General features: G+C 42.0%; 1 protein-coding gene across 2 annotated transcripts in view; it reads left to right on the top strand.

Annotated features, from left to right (window-relative positions):
* The window catches only part of man2b2 (mannosidase, alpha, class 2B, member 2), a 77,162-nt gene extending 61,914 nt beyond the window's left edge, over positions 1 to 15,248 (top strand). For both annotated transcript variants that reach the window (XM_072256276.1, XM_072256275.1), the window contains exons 17-19: positions 1,654 to 1,760; positions 3,104 to 3,221; positions 14,770 to 15,248. In XM_072256276.1, coding sequence (XP_072112377.1) covers positions 1,654 to 1,760; positions 3,104 to 3,221; positions 14,770 to 14,864 — 320 coding nt within the window. In that variant the 3' untranslated portion in view covers positions 14,865 to 15,248. The remainder of the gene's footprint in view (positions 1 to 1,653; positions 1,761 to 3,103; positions 3,222 to 14,769) is intronic.
* The last annotated feature ends 8,254 nt before the right edge of the window (positions 15,249 to 23,502 follow it).

Raw genomic sequence — 23,502 nt, 5'->3', positions numbered from 1 at the left:
CAGACCAAACCAAAATGAAGACAAAAGAACATTGAAGATATGTCAGGGAAATGAATGGACAAGCACAAGTCTGGCGATGTGTACAAGACCATCTCACAGGCACTGAACGTACCTTGGAGCTCAGTGCAGTCCATCGAGAAGAAGTGGAAACATATTGAAACCACAGCCACACTGCTTAGGTTAGGCAGACACCTTAAAATTAAGTCGCTGGAGAAAAATGGCCTTTCTAAGAAGGGCTACTGTGACACCAACAGTCACTCTGAATGAGATGCCAAAATCAGTGGCTGCAACGGGTAATGAAGTTCATGGCTCCACAATCTCTAAGGCCTTGTACAGGAATGGTATTTATGGAAAAGTGACAAGGAGGAAGCCTTGGCTAAAAAAAATGCGTATCCTTGCCTGTAAATACTTCGCAAATTGTCACTTAGAAGATACTGTAAAAATGTGGAAGAAGGTCATGTAGGTGGATGAGACGAAAGTGGAACATGAGAAGGGCCGAGATGGCCTGTTCCTGCGCTATAATTGTTATATGGTTATATGGTTTTGGTCTCTACACTAGGCGGATGTGTGGTGTAAATCTAATACTGTGCATCAACTGGGTAACACCATTTCTACTGTAAAGTATTGTGGAGTTAACATCATGCTGAGGGGATGCTTTTTAGCAGCAGGAACTGGGAATCTGGTCAGGATTAATGGGAAGATGAATGCTGCTAAATACAGTGAGGTCCTGGATAAAAGCCTCTGCCAGTCAGGTTAAACTGGGGAGAAAGTTAATCTTTCAGCCGGACAACGACCCAAAGCACATTGCCAGAGCAAACATGGAGTGGCTTCAAATGAAGAAAATTGATGCCCTTTTATAGCCCAGTCAGAGTCCTGACCATAACTTGATTGAGCATCTCTGGCAAGACCTCAAGAATGCTGTCCACTGCCGCTCCCCAACTAACGTAGCACTGCTTGAAAAATTTTTCAAGGAGGAATGGACAAATCTTGCTGTATCACGTTGTGCAAAACTGATAGGGATTTATCTAAAAAGGCGACTGGCTGTAATAGCTGCGAGAGGTGGTTCAGCTGAGTACTGAGCAAAGGGGGCTGAAGACTTCTGAACTGCTGGCATTTCAGGTTTTGAATTTTTCGTTTTTCCCTTTTTTATAATTTCCCCAGTGTATTTGGGCTCTATTGTGAAAAAAGGAGTATGTGATTCACAAATTAAAATTCTCAGTTAAAATGATCAAGATCCCTAATTGTAATACTCATTTATGTGAATAAAGGGTTGGGGGCCGAATACTTTTACAAGGTACTGTATCTGCAAACTTCAGCTTCTGCTGAACAGGTTAAGAAACAACAAAATCTTTCCTCTTATTTTTCATTTCCTATGCACTCCCAAAACAAATATATTCTTTCAGAATGTGGTGACTAAATAAAATAGCAGCCAACTTAATGGTCTTTTTATATCTTTTTCCATGGTCCTTTGTACCGGATTAATGTCGGTCTTTGATGTTTTTGTTTCTTACGGTAGATCAATTAATTCTGGACATAATGAAAGGCTTCTACTGTGCTTAATAAAATCTTGCATACAATTTGATTTTTTTTTGATATTGTATTTATTTTAAATCACTAATTTGGAATCACTAATGTAGCTTTCTGCCTTTCAAGGTAAACGGTCTAAACCAGACCTACGCCGGGTTCTGCTGAGAATTCTGCATTTATATGAGGTGGGAGAACACCCTGTGCTATCCCAACCTGTGACAGTCAATTTGAAGGTCTGTTGTCATTTTTATTTGTAACAGTATTACATGAAATGCATACAATAACAATGTCTCATATAAGGTGTAGAAACTTTCACAAGATGGTGTCCTAGACATTTAAGCCTGCTTTTACGCCCTCAGTGCTCGAGTATGAGCGCATCCTGTATTTTCCTTTTCACGTATTCTTTTTTTCCTCCTTTTTTGCATTTTACTTCTTTCCCTGTGCACCTCTATGTAAACATGCTCACACACAATTCATTTACTATTTCCTGCCATTGTCTGTTAGGAGTTTGTACATTCTCTCCGTTTCCTCTTGGTGCTCCAGTTTCCTCCCACATTCCAGAAAGACGGGCAGGTTCGTAGGTTACTTGGCTAGATGGGTGTAATTGGATGGCCTGGGCTTGTTTGGCCAGTAGAGCCTGTTGTCACGCTGCATCTCTACATACATTAATTAATTAATTAAACACTCTCTGAACATGTGTCATGGCCTTGTTTGGAATTGTTCCTTACACCCGTAAGGATATCCGGTCAATGTAGTACCTTGCTGCCTCACATAGAATAAAGTAAATTAATAATGATTAAATATCTTCATCCTTAGGCTTACCACTTCCTTTTCTAGCTATTAAGCTTTCTTATGTCATATTTTTCCCTTCCCTGTCATTCTACACACTATGAGACCTTCCGCTGCCCTGAAATGGTTGGTTATCTGTGCTCTGGACTCTGCTGTTTCATGTGTCATGGTGCAGAGCCACCATGTGGGACACCAGCCACCACAGCACAATGGCTTCTCCAAGCGCAAGGGAATAGCTAAGCTAACAGAATGACTAACAGCTGGTGAAGTATCTCGCCCACAGCTATTCAAAATAATTTAAGAACAATTAAAAATTTTAAAAAGTATTATGCCAAAAGGAAATTATTTATAAAAACACAAACTATGAAATAAATTTTAATTAACTAAAGATAATGTTAGCCTTGTGTAAATTGCTATTGTGAAGTCCATGACAATGTGATATAAGGTGCTGCAAATGTAAGTGCCTCGATATGCAGATGAATGATGCACCAAATTTGGAAAGAAAGGGGGAAGAAGGAAGAAAACAAAGGTGGGGGGAGGGGAAGGATGAAGAAAGGACATCTTAGATGTCCTAGAATGGAAAGCCTCATCCTGAAAACAGATGTGGTTGAAAGAGCCAGGGAGCACGTGAGGTGTCATGGATGTCGGTAGGAAGGGACTGAATCGAGGAGGACAAAATAGAGCCAAGGTGTGTGGACATTGGTTCAGTGGGCAGGAGCAGGCAGAAACAATGGGCCTACCCACACCTAATAAAGCCTAAGTTCTCTCTTTAAATGGAACTTGTCAGGATTTGCTGAAACCGTTGGGAACAGTGGTATCTGTAGAAGAGCGCTCACTCACAGGAACCTGGAATGTTAACACCCTCCAACGTTGGAAGTGGAAAACGGCACAGCAACATGACATGGGTGAGTTATGACTTTTGGAATTAATCTTAAGATTCTGAGAATAAGATACACCATGCAGTGGAACATTTCTATTGTTTTTGATGTTATTATCCTTAATAAACACTTCAGGATCTGTTATGCACGCTCTTTGTGAGACCTCTACATGAGTGCAATGTGTAGCTTTGGTCACCATGCCGAAAGAAGGATATGCTTGTTTGATGAGAGTACAATATGATTCCTGCAGTAAGGGATTCCTCTGAAGAGAAATGAAGTAAGATTGGTCTACTCAGGTTAAAAGTGAGAAGAATGAGAGATGTCCTTAAAATATTAAAGATTCTGAGAGAGTTTTGCAAGATTGACATGAAGAAGTTGGTTTCTCCAGCTGGAGATCTGGAAATTAGAGGCAGAATGTCAGGATGAGGGGTTTGATAAAATTTTGGGATCCCCCTCTTGAGCAGAGTGACAGTATGTGGCTAGCAGCCAGTGTATATATTCAAAGCTGCCATCACTAGATTTGTAGATGAGAATTTATTCGGAGATAAATGAAGGAAATTCTCAGGGAAATGGATCTCAGACATAGGATCAGTCACAGTGACAGAGTGTGCAGGAGTGATATGACTAAAGCTTCTACTCTTACGTTCTTGTCAGCAAATCTATGTTTGAAGGATTACATCTGGGAGATAAATTTTGGTACAAGTGAGCTGGCAGTACTTTTATATCACTTTAAGATCACCCCTTCTCTATGTTAACTCGGCCATTTTTAAGTTTGATTGTTGAGAAGCTTTGGTTTGAGTGCACTGCAGCTTTCGCATCTAAATTAGAGGTTTTGTTGGTAACCATGAAATCTTTCTTCTGCTTATCCTCTCCCTTTATCACAACGTTAACATAATTATCTGACTATTGTTTATTTGGAGTATTATGTCTTAGTGAATTCAAAGTTCAAAGTAAATTTATTATCAAAGTACGTATGTGTCACTGGATACAACCCTGAGATTCATTTTCTTCTGGGCATACTCAATAAATCCATAATAGAACAATAACCATAATAGAATCAATAAAAGATAGTACCAACTTGGACGTTCAGACAGTGTGCAGGAGAAAACAAACTGTACAAATACAAAAAGAAAGAAATAATAATAAATAACCAATAAATATTGAGAACATGAAATAAAGAATCCTTGAAAGTGAGTCCATTGGTTGTGGGACCATTTCAATGATGGGGCTAGTGAAGCTGAGTGAAGTTATCCCTTTTGGTTCAAGAGCCTGATGATTGAGAGTTAATAACTGTTCCTAAATCCGGTGGTGTGAATCTCAGGGTTGTATCCAGTGACACATACGTACTTTGACAATAAATTTACTTTGAACTTTGAATTCACTAAGATATAATACTCTAAATACTCATTAAATCTATAGAATAATAACCATAACAGAATCAATGAAAGACTGCCCAACTGGGGCATTCAACCAGAGTGCAGAAGACAACAAACAGTCAAAGTATATAAAAAAAGGGTAATAACAATAAATAAATAAACATGCAATATCAAGAGCATGAGTTGAAGAGTCCGTGAAATTGGTCCATAGGTTGTGGGAACATTTCAATGACGGGCAAGTGAAGTTGAATGAAGTATCTCCTTTGGTTCAAGAGTGTGATGATTGAAAGGCAATAACTGTTCCTAAATCCGGTGGTGTGAGTCCTGAGGCTCTTGTACCTTCTTCCTAATGGTGGCAATGAATCATGCTCTGGGTGTTTGGGGGTCCCTATTGATAGATGCTGCTCTCCTGCCCCAGCATTTCATGATGGTGTGCTCAATGATTGGGAGGACTTTGTGATAGACTGGGCCGTATCCACTACTTTTCATAGGATTTTCCATTCAAGAGCATTGATGTTTCCATGCAGGCTGTGATGCAGCCAGTCAATATACTTTCCACTACATATTTATAGAAGTTTGTCAAAGTTTTACATGTCATTCCGATTCTTCGCAAACTCCTAAGGAAGAAGAGGCACTGCCATGCTTTCTTTGTAATTAAGTGCTGGGCCCAAGACAGGTTCTCTGGAATAATAACACTGAGGAATTTAAAGTCACTGACCCTACCCACCTCTGATCCTCTGATGAGAACTGGGTCATGGACCTTTGGTTTCCTCCTCCTGAAGTCAGAAATCAGATCTTTGGCCTTGATGGCATTGAGTAAGAGGTTGTTGTTATGGACCACCCAGCCAGATTTTCAATCTCCCTTCTATATGTGGATTCATCACTACCTTTGATCCGGCCAGCGTCAGCAAATGTAAATATGGCATTGGAGCTGGGCTTAGCCACTTCGTCATAAGTGTAAAGTGAGTAGAGCTGGAAGCTATGACCACAGACTTGTGGGGCACCTATGCTGGTGGAGATTGTGGAGGAGATGTTGTTGTCAATCTGAACTGAATGGGGTCTATAGGTGAGGAATCGAGGATCCATTTGCACAAGGAAGTATAGAGGCCAAGGTCTAAGAGCTTATCGATTAGTTTTGAGGGAATGATGGTATTGAATGTCGAGCTGTACTCAACAAAGAATTCCTACCAAAATGCATTGGTAACAAAATTATTCTAATGATAATAAATACTATTGATGCTGTAGAAACATCAACTAGGTTTGTATCTCGGGAATTCACACATATTTTCACACAATGAACATATTCTGTTCTTGTGTGTGAAAAAAAAACCTTACAAAGCACAGTCGTACACATACACATGTATAAACACACAATAGCTTAGGAAAGTAAGAATTAAATCATCAAATGAACTACACATAGATAAACAAAGTTATGTGCAGAAATTAAATATTGTAGGGTACAATACAAATTATCCGATGACATTCAAATGTGACGTGGCAGGACATTCAGAAGCCTAATGGCCTGAGGGAAGAGATTGTTTCCCATCCTGACTGCTCTTGTTTTTATGCATCAGAGTCTCCTGCCTGATGGTAGAAAGTCAAAGAGGATGCTGGATCGATGGGTTGGATCCTTAATAATACTAAGGGCGCTGCGTTCCTGATAAATGTCCCTGATGGATGGTAGGGAAACCCCTATGATCCTCTCAGCCCTTCTCACAGTTCTTTGCAGGGACTTCCGGTCTGATGCTCTGCTGCTCCCATAGCAGATGGAAATGTAGCTTGTCAGGCTGCTCTCAATGGTGCTCCTGTAAAATTCAGTTAAAATGGGGAGGGGAAAGGCGATGGTGGAACCTCACTTCCCTCAATCTCCTCAGGGAGTGGAGGTGCTGCTGTGTTGCCTTATTCAGAGGTGATATTGAGGGACCAGATGAGGCTGTTTGTGATGTGAACTCCCAGGAACTTGGTGCACATAGCTCTCTCTATGGAGGAACCATGTGTGTGCAGAGGGGTATGCTTATCTGCACCTTCCTAAAGTCCACAATCATTTCCTTGGTCTTCTGCATGTTCAGACTGAGGTGGCTGTCCTCACACCAGTCCACCAGCTGCTCCACGTCCTCTCTGTACTCCGACTCATTGCTGCGGATGAGGCCGTCCACCGTTGTGTCAGCCGCGCACTTGATGACACAGTTTGAGCTGGATCCTGAACACAATCATGCATCAGCAGCGGGCTGAGCACACAGCCCTGGGGAGCGCTGGTGCTCGGCGTAATGGAACTAGAGATGTTGCTGCCCATGCAGACTGACTGTGGCCTTACTGTTAAGAGGTGCAGGATCCAGTTACTGAGACCATTTTCCAGGTGGGACAGGACTGAGTGGAGGGCAGAGGCTATGGCTTCGTCAGTGGATCAATTTGAGCAATAAGTTTCCCATGTATCCGGGAGAAAGACTTGAATGCTGTCCATGACCAGCCAGTCAAGACATTTCATAATGGCTGATGTTAATGCCACAGGACGATAGTCATTTAGGCAGGTTACTGTCACCTTCTTAGGCACTGGAATGATGGTTGCCTCCATGTTTAACGAAGAGGCAATGGACTGTTCCAGAGAGATGTTGAAAGTATCTGTCAGGATCTCAGTCAGCTGAGCTGCACAGGGTTTCAGAACCAGCCTAGTATGTTATCAGGTCGCACAGCTTTGCGTGGGTTGGTCCTGACCAGGGTCTTCCTCACCTCGGCTTTAGATGGAATGACTGCTCCCCTGGGGGGAGGGGTGCCTTCCTTGACAGCACTTTGTTTTGTGTGTCAAACCAGGCGTAAAGGAGAATTAGCTTGTCGGGGAGTGAGGTGTCCTGGTCACTGACGCATAGGGCAGACTTGTAGTCTGTAATCCTCTAAATTCCCTGCCACTAGCGCCTCGTGTCTCTGGTATCACAGAAATGGTTGTATATTCTCTGAGGTTGCTCCTGTTTCGTGGAAAGCGCAGTTCTTGCTTCCCTAAGTGCCTTCACATCCCCCATCTAAAGGCATTGTCATGATTCCGTAGTCGTGCCTGGAACTCTGCAGTAAGACATGGCTTCTGATTTGCCCTCACAGGGATGTGTTTCATGTTGGTAACATCCTCAGTGCACTTCTCTATGTAGCTGGTCACAGAAGCCACATATTCCTCGACGTTAATGTGGTTGCCATAGGTAGCAGACTTCCTGAATAGTTTCCAGTTTGTGTTTTCAAGGCAGTCCTGCAATGCTGAGATTGCCTCCTCAGGCCAGGTTTTCACCACCTTTGGCCCATTTAATCAGTGGTTTGTATGCTGGCATTAGCATAACAGATAAGTGATCTGAGAGCCCAATATAGGATTGGGAAACAGGTATGTCAGTTTAAACCAGGTCTAATGTATTTTCACTTCTGGTAGGAAAAAACAACGTACTGGTGGAATTTAGACTCCAAGTATCCCGAAACCTCATCTTTAATAATGGTCTCCAACATTTTCCCAACCACTGAGCTTAGGCTAACTGGCCTATAATTTCCTCTCTTTTATCTTCCTCCCTTCTTAAAGAGTGGAGTTCTCCTGGACCACGCCAGAATTAAGTGATTCTTGAACAACCATGACCTCTGCATCCATTATCTCTTCAGCAACCTCTTTCAGGACTCTGGGGTTAAAACTAATGACTCTCGTCATTAAACCTGCAATGGGCTATATCTGTAGACAGGCTGTGTTTTCCTTTGACTGGAGCCTATTGTTTTTGTTTTTTTTTTCTTTTGGTTATTCTCTTTTGCTTGTTTTAGTAAGGCATTTGACAAGGTTCCACACGGTAGGCTTATTCAGAAAGTCAGAAGGCATGGGATCCAGAGAAGTTTGGCCAGGTGGAGTCAGAATTGGCTTGCCTGCAGAAGGCAGAGGGTCGTGGTGGAGGGAGTACATTCAGATTGGAGGATTGTGACTAGTGGTGTCCCACAGGGATCTGTTCTGGGACCTCTACTTTTCATGATTTTTATTAATGACCTGGATGTGGGGGTAGAAGGCTAGGTTGCCAAGTTTGCAGACAACACAAAGGTTGGTGGTGTTGTAGATAGTGTAGAGGATTGTCGAAGATTGCAGAGAGACATTGATAGGATGCAGAAGTGGGCTGAGAAGTGGCAGATGGAGTTCAGCCCGGAGAAGTGTGAGGTGGTACACTTTGGAAGGACAAACTCCAAGGCAGAGTACAAAGTAAATGGCAGGATACTTGGTAGTGTGGAGGAGCAGAGGGATCTGGGGGTATATGTCCACAGATCCCTGAAAATTGCCTCACAGGTGGATAGGGTAGTTAAGAAAGCTTATGGGGTGTTAGCTTTCATAAGTCGAGGATAGAGTTTAAGAGTCACGATGTAATGATGCAGCTCTATAAAACTCTGGTTAGGCCACACTTGGAGTACTGTGTCCAGTTCTGGTCGCCTCACTATAGGAAGGATGTGGAAGCATTGGAAAGGGTACAGAGGAGATTTACCAGAATGCTGCCTGGTTTAGAGAGTATGCATTATGATCCAAGGGAGCTAGGGCTTTACTCTTTGGAGAGAAGGAGGATGAGAGGAGACATGATAGAGGTGTACAAGATAATAAGAGGAATAGATCGAGTGGATAGCCAGCGCCTCTTCCCCAGGGCACCACTGCTCAATACAAGGGGACATGGCTTTAAGGTAAGGGGTGGGAAGTTCAAGAGGGATATTAGAGGAAGGTTTTTTACTCAGAGAGTAGTTGGTGCGTGGAATGCACTGCCTGAGTCAGTGGTGGAGGCAGATACACTAGTGAAGTTTAAGAGACTATTAGACAGGTATATGGAGGAATTTAAGGTGGGGGCTTATATGGGAGGCAGGGTTTGAGGGTCGGCACAACATTGTGGGCTGAAGGGCCTGTACTGTGCTGTACTATTCTATGTTCCATGTTTATGTTCCGGAATTAAGTGATTCTTGAACAACCATGACCTCTGCACCCACTATCTCTTCAGCAACCTCTTTCAGGACTCTGGGGTTAAAACTAATGACTCTCGTCATTAAACCTGCAGTGGGCTATATCTGTAGACAGGCTGTGTTTTCCTTTGACTGGAGCCTATTGTTTTTGTTTTTTTTTTCTTTTGGTTATTCTCTTTTGCTCGTTTTCCATTTGAAGTTTTGTTTCTCTTGGACTGAATTTTAATCTTTTGGGGCAGGTAGGTTTGGGTGCAAGAGAGAATGGGGTGGGGAATTTACGGAGCATCAGGAAGCATCTCTGATCTACGTACATAGACGTGCAATGGAAGTTTGACGTTTTGACCATCACATACTGTCTCCACGTGAATTGAAAGAGAACTGATCAGCACTTTGATGCTGGAAGGGGTGATCTCCAGGCTCTGTGTCAAGCTCCGTGGAAAAGGAATTAAATTCCACTTTGGTCCATGGATTCTATGCATGCTTTCAGGTCAGCCTGTCAATATGCAAAGCATCACACTGTGCATTGTCATCAGCCTTATTTTGGAGTTGCCCATTGATCCTAATCTGAATCCTCAGCAGAAAAATAGTGTGTGACTTTGCATTGCCCTGGCTGTTGTTGGCTAGTGCCTGTTGACACTCCTTATTCGAGGTCCTGCCTCTCAATTAGCCTCTGCAGTGTGTGCAGACACTATCTGAAGTGGTGTCTGTGCCATGTTCTTAACACCACTTCGTCCTTCAGCTTTCATCCTTGCTGTCAGCACTGAGCTTAGTTATAATGGTGCTGGAGCTGCCCACTTGTAAATTCTGGCACAGAAGGAGATGTGCTTCCTGAGAAGTGGAAGGCTTAAGGACAGGGTTATGGTGAGTGAAAGTGAGAGGGTCAGGGTGAAAGATAGTGAGACGGTCAGGGTGAAATGTAGTGAGAGGGTCAGGGTTAAAGGTAGTGAGAGGGTCAGGGTTAAAGGTAGTGACGGGTCAGGGTGAACGGAAGTGAGAGGGTCAGGATTAAAGAAAGTGAGAGATACATGCTGATTCTGTCACCAGTTCACAGATGGGGGGGATTGTGAGATCACGGGTGGTGAAATAAATTACTTTCGTTAGTGTTGCAGTAAAATGTAACTTTGCCTATTATTGGTACTTATTATATACTTGGCCATTTCACTGCTATTTGGGTGTGCTGTTTGTGCATGTACCTGTCTTTTCCAATGTATATTGGAGAAGTGAGTGTTTCAGAATAAATCATTCAATGTGAAGTACAATTTTTTCATGGTGCTTACTAGATTTATCTTAGTCTTGCTTTTGCCAGACAGATCAAACTCTCGTGAAATCAGTCACCTCCTCTATCCCATCTGCCTACATGGAGACTTGGCCATATTTCCTCCTGGCTCAATCACCTCAATTGGTCTGACACATTGGATTAGCTGGTATCAGAGACCATCTGCCCAGAACCTCTGCTTGCCCCTGCCTGTTTCAGTGGCTGGCCTTTCAACCCTGTCAACGACTAATGCCATTACAAATCTTGACCTTTGATATCTTAGCATCCTGCATCATCATGGGTTTTGAGGTGTCATTCCTGTGGCCTCCATTCATTCCATACAGCATCATCCACCCTCTGGGCTTCCTCCTTTGCTGGCGGTACTCTGCCTGCCCTTGTCAGTGCTTTTGTGGTCTTGGTCATTAAATCTTGAATAGCTGGAGGTTCTCCTGCTGCCTCTGCCATCTGTTTATGTATTATAAACCTTTCCAAAGTGCTTCAAATTAAAATGAAAAGCCAGTTTCACAGCTCAGTGGAGGCTGTGAATGAATCAATTCATTCAAGATTTTTTGAACATATTTTCAGCAACTGTCTTGAATCTCGTGTAGCTGAGAATTTGCCATTGAAAATGGGACTTGTATTGCAATGACGCGCTGATTTTTATGCACTCAGTTAGAAGTCATAATTAAGTTCACTTATATCAGTCGTGCCCTGTGGGAGAATCTGGAGCACATCTCAAGATCAGCCATTCATGGGATGCCTTTGAAAATTATGCCTCTCATTGTCATTTCTTTATAAGTCAAAAAGTTTGGTTTGTGGTGGCAGTTAATTTTCATTTTTGTATTTCCTTGATGGAAAAATATCGTAATGTGCAGCTCATTACGGAAACAATAGGGAAAATTGGCAGGGAGGGGGGTCATGTTTTGCTTCAGAGAACTGGCTTAATTTGTTCAAACATACTGAAAGAAAATTAATATTGAAGAAATACTCAGCAAGTCAGATAGTCTGTGGATTGACGAGTAGTTAATATTTTTATTCAGAGATACAGCGAGGAGTAGGCCCTGCCAGCCCAGCAACCCAGCTATTTAACCCTAGCCTAATTACCGGACAATTTACAATGATCAATTAACCTACTAATTGCTACGTCTTTGGGCTGTGGAAGGAAGCCCGGGCACCCAGAGGAAACACAGACAGAACATACAAGCTCCTTACAGACAGCACTGGAAATGACTTTGGTGCTCCGACACTCCAAGCTGTAATGGCGTTCTGCTAACCACTACGCTGGCATGGCGCCCTTGCAAAAGAACATAAGAAATAGGAGCAGGAGTTGGCCATGTGGCCCATCGAGCTTGTTCCACCGTTCAATAAGATCATGGCTGATCTGGCCATCGACTCATCTCCGCCTACCTGCCTTTTCCCCATAACTCTTAGTTCCCCTACCGTGCAAAAATCTATCCCACCTTGTCTTCGTATATATTTGCTGAGATCTGAATTAGCCATCATTGGAAATTTCAGGTTTGAAGCATGTCCATCAGCAGTGTAAGACTGAACAGTAACAGTAAGGTAAGCTGTTTAGAGCACAAGTCATATTCTCAGTGATCACTTTATTAGGCACAGGAGGTACCTAATAAAGTGGCAACAGAGCGTACTTTTGTGGTCTTCTGCTGCTGTAGCCCATCCAATACAATGTTCGACTTGTTCTCCATTCAGAGATGCTCTTCTGCATAGCACTGTTGTAACGTGTGGTTATTTGAGTTACTGCCTTCTTCTTGTCAACCTGACACAGTTTGGCCATTCTCTTCGGACCTCTCTCATTAGCAAGGCGTTTTCGTACACAGAAGTGACGCTCACTGGATGTTTGTTGTTTTCCACACCATTCTCGGCTTAGTTGCAGCAATCATTCCACAGTCAAGGTCACTCGGATCACATTCCTTCCTCATTTTGGTGTTTGGTCTGAACAACTGAACCTCTTGACCATGCTGGCATGCTTTTATGCTTGGAGTTGCTGCCACGTGATTGGCTGATTAGATATTTGCATTATTGTAACTCATGAAATGGCCACCGAGTGTAGGAGCAGAATCGGCCCATTGAGTCTGCTCTGTCATGCGACCATGGTCAACTTATTTTCCCTCTCAACCCCATCTGATAGGGTGGCGGACAGGAGAGAATAAATATCAAAGGGAATGATATTGCAAGCAAAAGGAGATGACCTTAAGATAAGCAAGGAAACAAAAGGTCAGGTGAGAGGAGGTGTGTGGGAACAGCAGAAACACTGTCAGTGGTTCTGCTATTCCCAGTTATTTTCTCATGCAGATTGACCTTTAGAATTACAAATGAAGATATTATTGACAAAGTTAAAGGATAAAATAATCTTGCAATAATCATGAAGTACAGCCAGGGATTAACCAAAGCCAAGAGGGAAATTCGGCTAGCTCTGATTACTATGTGAGGATGTCCAGTGGAAAGTGACTTTAGTTACATGCCAAAAGAAAACAAAACTATGCTCAATTGCCATGGGACAAGTTGGCTATTTAGGAAAAAATATTTCTTGTTGTTGGTGAAGCTCTGTAATTGGATGGAGGAAAGCATATTTCCTTTGTATAAAAGAACCAATATTACCTACTATGACAAGAGCCCTAGCTATTAGGTTCTATTTAACTGCAATTCATCCTGTGGGAAATATTTAAATGAAAAAAAATTATAGATAATCAAATATCTGTGCCTTTCTTTTAAAAAGCCAAACGCAAAATTAAAATGCTAAATTACTTGAATAGGTTTACTGGAGCAGAGTGTGGAATTTGAGGCAATGAATCTATCCTCTAATTGTATTATTTCCCTCCTACTATACTTTAATAGATAAATTCCTGAACAAGTACTGCTCATCTTCTCTTCTTGGGCTACCGAATGACTTAATTTGCTCAAGGAAAAGTGGAAGATGACTAGATGTAATTTCTTTTGACGTGGGGCAGCCTTTGAACACCAGCTATCATATAGTGAAATAGTGAGGTCTTGGTCTAGTGGTAAGGAAGTCAATCACAGCTAGGATGAAGTTCTGCTCCGTAGAGTGGATATACAGTACTGTGCAGACGTCTTCGGCACACTAGATGTTTCATATGGTTTCAGATGCTAATGGCCTCCACGGAGCCCTGATCTCAACATCATCGAGGATGTCTGGGATTACCTGGCGAGACAGAAAAAAGCAAGACAGCCAAAGTCTGCAGAAATACTGTAGCAAGTTCTCCAAGATGCTTGGAATAACCTATCAGCCAATTTTCTTATAAAACTGCATGACAGGGTACCTAAGTGAATTGATGCTGTTTTAAAGGCAAAGAGTGGTCACACCACATATTGATTTTTTTTTAGTTTTTTTTACTGTTTACTGCTCTTTATAGTTTTTTTATATGTAGAAACTTCATTTCATTATTCTTGAAAGCACCTTTGCTTCACAGAATTTTTTTTACATGTGCCACAGACATACACACAATGACATACTTGCACGTGTGCACCCACAGAAACACACCCATGCATACAGAAAGACATGTTCTGAGACAGACGTAGATACTGCTTTTACCTCAGCTGTCTCCCCCCCCATTTTCTGTTGACCATCTCCTTAAGTAATCCTTTCTCTGAGCTCCTCCCTCTCTGAGCCCCCTTCCCTCCTAAACGCCTGTCACTTTCCATTTGTCTCCATGCTCTTCCTCTCTCTCTGACCACCCAGCAACTATATTTATTGTCCCAACAACTCACCTGTTCTATCACCCCAAAGAGCTCTCCCTTTGTCTCTTAATATTCCTCTTAAACCCCTCACCCCCCACCCATTCTCTTTTCCACCTGCTCTCTCACCCATGATTTTTCTCTCTCCCCACTTCTCCTCCTTCACACATATAACTAAATATATTTTTATAATATAAAAACATTTTGACCTTGTTTCATCTTCTGATGGTATTAATACTGCTGGGAAAAAAAATGACATATTCTGACTGCTAATTTCATTTATTCACAGATCTTCACAATTCTACAAGAAGTCTGACTGAAGGATTTACCATCACCATTCATCCCAAGGAGCTGAGAACATTTTTTGTGCACTTCAAAAAGTAAAAAAAAGACAAGTGATGTCTTAAAACCAATCTCTCCTCACGGATGCTGCTTAAACATTTGAGTTCCTTCCCAGATTGTTTGTTGCTTCAAACTCCAGCATCTGCAGGCTCTTCCGTCTCCAACCTTAAAATAAAATTCTTGTTTACAAGTGAAAATTTTTAAAAATACATCAAGGTGAAGCCTGCAGCCTTATCTAGAAGTTTACCATTGAAGACTTTAATACTAACTTGTTTTTTCCTTTGGTATTAGGTTCAAACTTAATGTGTAAATTATTTTATATAAATGTGATTGTACCTGAAAGAATGGAGGACAAATTGTTTGATAAATGATTTTGACACTTGAGTGTCAACAGTTGAGAGTTAACTACCTTCAATAAAGCATGTTCTGATGGTAACGTCACCTTTTATTGCCGCAAGAACCTCCAGATATGGCAATTTACATGCCTTGCGTCTCCATAACTTTTCTATTGTTGAGAATCAAGACCACAGTTAGAAATTGGAACACCAATTTCTCCATACATCAGTACTTAAGACAAATACGTCATCCATATATTGTATTTTTTTATATTGCTCCCAGTTAATTGTTGCTTGCCTTTTCAGTATCGTTCTTGGGTAAGTGTGAAAGCAGTCCAAAACTCTTATAGACAGTAGATAGTAGGTGCAGGAGTAGGCCATTCGGCCCTTCGAGCCAGCGCCGCCATTCACTGTGATCATGGTTGATCATCCACTATCAGTATTCAGTTCCTGCCTTATCCGCATAACCTTTGATTCCGCTATCTTTAAGAGCTCTATCCATCTCTTTCTTGAAAGCATCCAGAGACTTGGCCTCCACAGCCTTCTGGGGCAGAGCATTCCATATATCCACCACTCTCTGGGTGAAAAAAATTTTCCTCAACTCCGTTCTAAATGGCCTACCCCTAATTCTTAAACTGTGGCCTCTGGTTCTGGACTCACCCATCAGCGGGAACATGCTTCCTGCCTGCAGTGTGTCCAATCCCTTAATAATCTTATATGTTTCAATAAGATCCCCTCTCAGCCTTCTAAATTCCAGAGTATACGAGCCCAGTCGCTCCAATCTTTCAACATATGACAGTCCCGCCATCCCGGGAATTAACCTTGTGAACTTACGCTGCACTCCCTCAATAGCAAGAACATCCTTCCTCAAATTTGGAGACCAAAACTGCACGCAGTACTCCAGGTGTGGTCTCACCAGGGCCATGTACAGCTGCAGAAGGACCTCTTTGCTCTTATACTCAATTCTCCTTGTTATGAAGGCCAGCATGCCATTAGCATTTTTCACTGCCTGCCGTACTTGCATGCTTCCTTTCAGTGACTGATGATTGAGATTTATAGGCGGATATTATTCAACAGAGTGCTTAAAAAGTATACGCATTATAGATTTCATTGAAAGGTAGAGCAGGCTTGAGAGGCTAATTTGCCTACCCTTGTTCCTAAGTAGTGTATTTTAGTATTTGCATGTATATATAACCTTGCCCATCTCAGTTATTTTATACATTTTGTTCAGGATTAGAAACCACGAATCAGAAATCTCTAGGTCAATCAGTAACTGACTGCTAACTTCTATATCCAATTACAAGGATATTGAGTACCAGATAACATTTCCTGCTAGATGCATAAACTCTTCTTGGGCTTCCAGCTGGGTCCAGGTACTAATCTTAATGGATATTTTGATCACAATCTCCACCATCTTCGTCAGGGATGATGCCTAGTTATGTCTAGTCCGGTGGTGTATATGCTCAACTCCCGTCATCCATCCCTCCTGATTGGTTGGTCCTCAACTAATCAGATTTCTGCTGTCCCACCTTGTTTAAAATCGTATTCCAGTTCTTACTTAGAGCGAGACCTTTTGTCTTTGTTGAAATTTTTATTCCCTAGTCTTATTTCAATGGCTTCCTTCACCAAACGGCCCCAAAAGCTATTGGTGCGGCACAGTAGTTCTGTGCTGTCGAAGTCAATCCTGTGGTCATTGATCCTATTTCCTGCTAGAGTTTTGATTCCCCTCCTATGCACTCCCCATCACACCCCTGTGTGTCAGTTGTTTGACCCTTGGAGGCAATTGTCCAGACGATAGTCTACACCCTGAGCAGAATGTCTCCATTACAACAAAAAGTCGTGGGTTATACATCATGAAACCAAGCTGCATGCCTGACCTATTTCCATTTGCATCTGTTTGGCCCATATCTTTCTAAACGTTTTCTATTAAATAATATAATTTAACTTGCCTCTACCATTCCCTCAAGTTTGTGGATAATACAAAAATAGGTGGAGGGGCAGGGAGTCTACAGAAGGACTGGGACAGATTAGAGAACAGGCAAAGTGGCAGATGCACTTTGATAGAAGCAACATAGTCATAGATTATTTTCTAAATGGGGAGTAAATTCAAAAATTAGAGGCGCAAAGGGACTTGGGTCTCCTAGTGCAGAATTCCCTAAAGGCTAACTTGCAGGTTGAGATGATAGGTAAGAGGGCATCCTGAGAGTGGCCTCATTGTGGCACAAGAGGAGGCCATGGTCCCACATGTCAGAACAGGAATGGAAATAGGAATTAAAATGGTTGACTAACGAATATGTTCTTAGTTATCTTTAAGAAAATTAAGTTAATGCAATTAATCATTTTTAAGCTTTTAATGTTTAATTAGTTCTCACTTTTTTAATAGATTGAAGTTTTCTTCATTGATTACAGCAGTTTTAAAGGCATTATAATGCAAACAAAGCCCCGTGCTGTTGGAGTGGCACTCTGACCCCACTCTTGCCTCTTGTCATGGTTCTCACCATAACACTGTCTGAAGCCCTCTCTTTGCTGAGACCTCACCAGCCTCACTTTGTAACTCCTGGAGAGAGAGCCAGCTCCAGCGTTCAGAATTCAGCCCAGACCAAATGTGGCTGACATGAAAGTCCAGACAATTGGCTGAATCTGGCTCGATTTCACCCATTGTTTTATCACAATGAATCTATCAGGCAGTAAAGAATGGTTAAAATCTAGCACACATTGTCAGAAGAAAAATGTAAATATAGTGATAAACAAATAAATGAACTTACATTTTGCAACTGTTCTTTCTAAAATCAGATCACATGGTGCTAAAACGTGTTAAGTGTCGCTTTCAGTAAAAATTTCTGGGCTGCTAAACAAGATATGTGCAGCAGCAGAAGATAAAGTATAGATGGATGGATATTATCACTTGTTATAAACACAAAAAAAAGAGTGGTACAGGTGTGACTAAAGCTAAATATAAACTGTTTCAGTTCTAACTAAGAAAGTATTATCACTGCTGAGTGGCAGATGGTAATGGCTTCAGAGGATTGTCAACTGCCTGAACATTTATCTTTGGGTATAGTTTTAAGGTGAGAGGAGAAAAGTTTAAAGGAGGCCTAAGGGGTAACACTTTCAGACAGAAGGGTGGTTTGTACATGGTACAAGTTGTCGGAGCCTGTAAGACTGTAAAAATATATTCCTGTACCTTCCTCATTTCTTCTGTCTCGAATGGGATCCACGTTCTTGCCTCTCTATCTAGGTAAGTTTCTGATTATTATTCTCCCTATATAGGCTCTGTTTGATACAAACTCACAGCACTATTCAGCCAACTGAAAACCAGTTTTCTGCAAATGACAGTTCTTTAATTTGAAAAGGCTTACAATGCATTACCAACTGCAAAAAGAGGGCACTCCACCCAGCCCACCCTAGACGACCAACTCCTCCCAAATTGGTCAGACAATTTCTACTGCAGATTTGACTCACAGATCACACAGGGAGAGGCAATGAGAAAGGTGTTAAGGAAGCAAAATATCAAGACGGCTGCTAGCCCTGACTTGGTTTCCCCTGCTACCTTTAAGCCCTGTGCTAATCTGCTGTGTACAACCTTCACAGACATTTTCAATCAGTCTTTTAAACCATACACTGTTCTAGCATGTTTTAAGAAACATTATTCCAGTCCCCAAAAAATCAAAGATTTCCCTTTGCAAATTGCCACTGGAGTGTAGATGAGTGATAAAATCAGGGGAGAGAGTTGATGGGAATATGGAGGGAATAAAATGGTATAGCATCAAATAAAGGTCCTTAATGGTTGGCATAGGATTGATGGGCTGAAGTCCTTGGTTCTGTGCTGATTGGTACCATGATAGGAGAAAACATGGGCATTTCCAAGTGGGTTTGGTAAGAAGGATCAGGTGGGCCAATGACTGAGATTTCTGTCTGGGTGAGATCATTGATGGAAAAGCTGTGAGCTGTAATACGTCATACAGAGAACACTGGATATACTCAGGCAAACAGGCATCTCTGTAGAAAGAGTTTGTTAACATTTCAGAACACTGACCCTTTTTGTCATTGTGAATTATCAAGACCATAAGACTCAGGAGGAGAATTAGGCCATTCAGCCCCTTGGGCCTGCTCCGCTCTACCATTTCATCATGGCTGATTCATTTCCCTCTCAACCATATCCCCCTGCCTTCTCCCTATAACCTTTCACATCCTGACTAATTAAGAACCTATCAACCTCTGCCTTAAATACACCCAATGACCTGGCCTCCACTGCTGCCTATGGCAATAAATTGCACAGATTCATCACCCTCTGGCTTAAAAAATTCCTCAATCACCTTTCTAAAGTGATGTCCCTCTATTCTGAGGCTGTGCCCTCTGGTCTTAGACTCCCTCACCATTGGAAACATCCTCTCCGCATCCACTCTATCTAGGCCTTCACCTTTCTAAAGTGATGTCCCTCTATTCTGAGGCTGTGCCCTCTGGTCTTAGACTCCCTCACCATTGGAAACATCCTCTCCGGATCCACTCTATCTAGGCCTTTCAACATTTGATAGGTTTCAATGAGGTCCCCCTTTATTCTTCTAAATTCCAGCAAGTAAAGGCCCAGAGCCATCAGTTGCTCCTCATACGATAAGTCTGTCGTTCCTGGAATCATTCTCATGAACTTCCACTGCACCCTTTCCAATATCAGCACATAATTTCTGAGATAAGATGCTCAAATCTGGTCACAATGCAAGTAAGGCCTCACCAGTGTCCTATAAAGCCTCAGCATTAGATAATGCTTTTATATTCTGGTCCTTTACTTGGAAAATAGTCTGTGCTTTTATTCCTTCTATCAAAGTGCATGACCATCCACTTCCTGACACTATTCCATTTGCCATATCCTTTGCCCTTCATGGGCAGACCAAATTCAATGGGCCAAATAGCCTAATTCTGCTCTTATATCTAATGATCTTCTAATCAGTCCAAATCTTTCTGCAGCCCCCCTGCATCCTCTACTACTTGTGCCTCCACATATCTTCATATCTCCGCAAACTTGGCCATAGAGCCGTCAATTCCATCCTCCAAATCATTGATATACAATGTAAAACAAAGTGGTCCCAACACTGACCCCTGCAGAACACTACTAGTCACAGGCAGCCAATCAGATAAGGCTCCCTTTATTCCCATTCTTTGCCTCCTGCCAATCAGCCAATACTCTATCAATGCTAGTATCTTTCCTGTAATATCAGGAGCTCTTGTTAAACAGCCTCAAATGTGGCATCTTTCAAAGGCCTTCTGAAAATCAAAGTACACAATATCCACCAATTATCCTTTGTCTATCCTGCTTGTTATTTCCTCAAAGAATTCTAACAAATTTGTCAGCTAAGATTTTCCCTTAAGGAAACCATGCTGACTTTGGCCTATTTTACCTCCCTTTTTGAACAATGGAGTGACATTTTCAATTTTCCAGTCCGTTGGATCCGTTCCAGTATCAAGTGATTCTTAAAAGATCATTACTAGTGCCTCCACAATCTCTTAGCTACTCATTGTCTGGTCTGAGTGACTTATCTACCTTCAAACCTTTCAGCTTCCCAAACACCTTCTCCCTGGTAATAGTAACTGCACTCATTTCTGCTACCTGACACTCTAGAATTTCCAGCATAGTACTAGTATCTCCCACAGTGAAGACTGATGCAACATACTTATTCAGTTTGTCCACCATTTCCTTGTCTCTCATTACTACTCCAGTGTCATTTTCAAGCAGTCCAATATCTACTCTTGCCTCTCTTTTACACTTTATATAGCTGGAAAAACTTTTGGTATCTTCTTTGATATTGTTGGCCAGCCTAACTTCAAATTTCATCTCTTCTCCCCCACCCCCACCCTATGGCCTTTATAGTTGCTTTCTGTCAGTTTCTTAAAGTTCTCAAATCCTATACGTTCCCACTAACTTTTGTTCCATTTTATGCCCTCTCTTTTGCTTCTATGTTGGGTTTGACTTTCCTTGTCAACCACAGTTGTGTAATCCTGCCTTTAGAATACAAATTCCTGTGCCTTCTGAAATTCCAGTCATTGCTGCTCTGCTATCAACCCTGCTAGTGCCCCATTCCAGTCATAGTTGGCCAGCTCTTCTCCAATGCCTCTGTAATTCCTTTTTCTCCACTGTAATATGGATATAACTGGCTTTAGCTCCTCTCTCTCAAATTATAAAATGAATTCCATCATATTATGATCACTGCTTCCTAATGGATTCTTTACCTTAAGCTCCTAAATCAAATCTGTTTCTTTACATGACACCCAATCCAGAATAGCTGAACCCTAGTGGGCTCAACCACAAGCTGCTGTAAAAAGCCAATACTGATAATAAGACATAGGAGCAGAATTAGGCCATCTGGCCCATCGAGTCTGCTCTCCATTCAATCATGGCTGATCCTTTTTTTATATCTTCACCTCAACCCCAGTTCCTGGCCTTCTCCCGGTAAACTTTGCCATGTCCAAACAGAAACCTATCAATCTCTGCCTTAAATACACCCAATGACCTGGCCTCCACAGCTGCATGTAGCAACAAATTCCACGAATTCACCACACTTTGGCTAAAGAAATTTCTCTGCATCTCTGTTTTGAAAGGGCGCCCTTCTATCCTGAGAATGTGCCCTCTCGTCCTGGACTCTCCCACCACGGGAAACATCCTTTCCACATCTCTGCCTAGGCCTTTCAACATTTGAAAGGTTTCAGTGAGATCCCCCCTCATCCTTCTGAATTCCAGTGAGCACAGACCCAAAGCCATCAAATGTTCCTCATATGATAACCCTTTCATTCCTGGAATCATCCTTCTGAACCTCCTCTAGACCCTCTCCAATGCCAGCACATCTTTTCTAAGATGACGGGCCCGAAACTGTTAATACTCAAGGTGAGGCCTCACCTGTGCCTTATAAAGCCTCAGCGTCACATCCCTGCTTTTGTATTCTAGACCTCTTGAAATGAATGCTAACATTGCATTTGCCTTCCTCACCACCAACTCAACCTGCAAGTTAACATTTAGGGTGTTCTGCACAAGGGCTCCCAAGTCCCTTCACATCTCAGAGTTTTGGATTTTCTCCATGTATAGAAAATAGTCTGCGCATTTATTTCTACTAACAAAGTGCTTGAACATGCATTTTCCAACATTATATTTCATTTGCCACTTTCTTACCTATTCTCCTAATCTGTCTAAGTCCTTCTGCATCCTACCTGTTTCCTCAACACTATCCCCCCACCCCCACCAATCTTTGTATCATCTGCAAACTTGGCAACCAAGCCACCTATTCCATCATCCAAATCATTAAAATACAGCATAAAGAGAAGCGGTCCCAACACCGAACCCTGCAAACACTACTAGTCACTGGCAGCCAACCAGAAAAAGATCCTTTTATTCCCACTCACTGCATCCTACCAATCGGCCAATGCTCTAACCATGTTAGTAACTTTCCTGTAATACCGTGGGCTCTTAACTTGGCAAGCAACCTCATCTGTAGCACCTTGTCAAAGGCCTTCTGAAAGTCCAAATACACAACATCCACTACACCCCCTTTATCTATCCTACTTGTAATCTCCTCAAAGAATTCCAACAGGTTTGTCAGGCAGGATTTTCCCTGAAGGAAACCATGCTGACTTTGTCCTATCTTGTTCTGTGTCACCAAGTACTCCATCACCTCATCCTTAACAATTGACTCTAACACCTTCCCAGCCACTGAGGTCAGGCTAACTGGTCTATAATTTCATTTCTGCTACCTTCCTCAATTCTTAAAGAGTGGAGTGACATTTGCAATTTTCCAGCCCTCTGGCACCATGCCAGAGTCCAATGATTGTTGAAAGATCTTTTCTAATGCCACCACAATCTCCAACGCTACCTCTTTCAGAACCCTAGGGTGCACTTCCTCTGGTCCGTGTGACTTATGTACTTTTAGGTCTTTTAGCTTTTTGAGCACCTTCTCTTTTGTAATAGTAACTGCACCCATTTCTCTTCCTTCACGCACTACAACATCAGGCATACTGCTAGTGTCTTCCACAGTGATGACTGACGCAAAATACTCATTTAGTTCATGGGCCATCTCCTTGTCCTGTGTTATTATTTCTCCTGCCTCATTATCTAGTGGTCCTAAATCCACTCTCACTTCTCTTTTATTTTTAACATACTTGAAAAAACTTTTACTATCCACTATGATATTATTTGCTAACTTGCTTTCATATTTCATCTTTTCCTTTCTAATGATTTTTTCAAAAAAACTTCCCAATCCTCCATCTTCCCACTAATTTTTGCTTTGTTGTATGCCCTTTCTTTTGCTTTTACAATAGCTTTGACTTCCCTTGTCAGCCATGATTGTACTATTTTACTGTTTGAG

This window comes from Mobula birostris, chromosome 4, assembly GCF_030028105.1.
Source record: "Mobula birostris isolate sMobBir1 chromosome 4, sMobBir1.hap1, whole genome shotgun sequence".
Classification (NCBI taxonomy): Eukaryota; Metazoa; Chordata; class Chondrichthyes; order Myliobatiformes; family Myliobatidae; genus Mobula; species Mobula birostris.
This window is presented reverse-complemented; position numbering and strand designations above follow the sequence as displayed.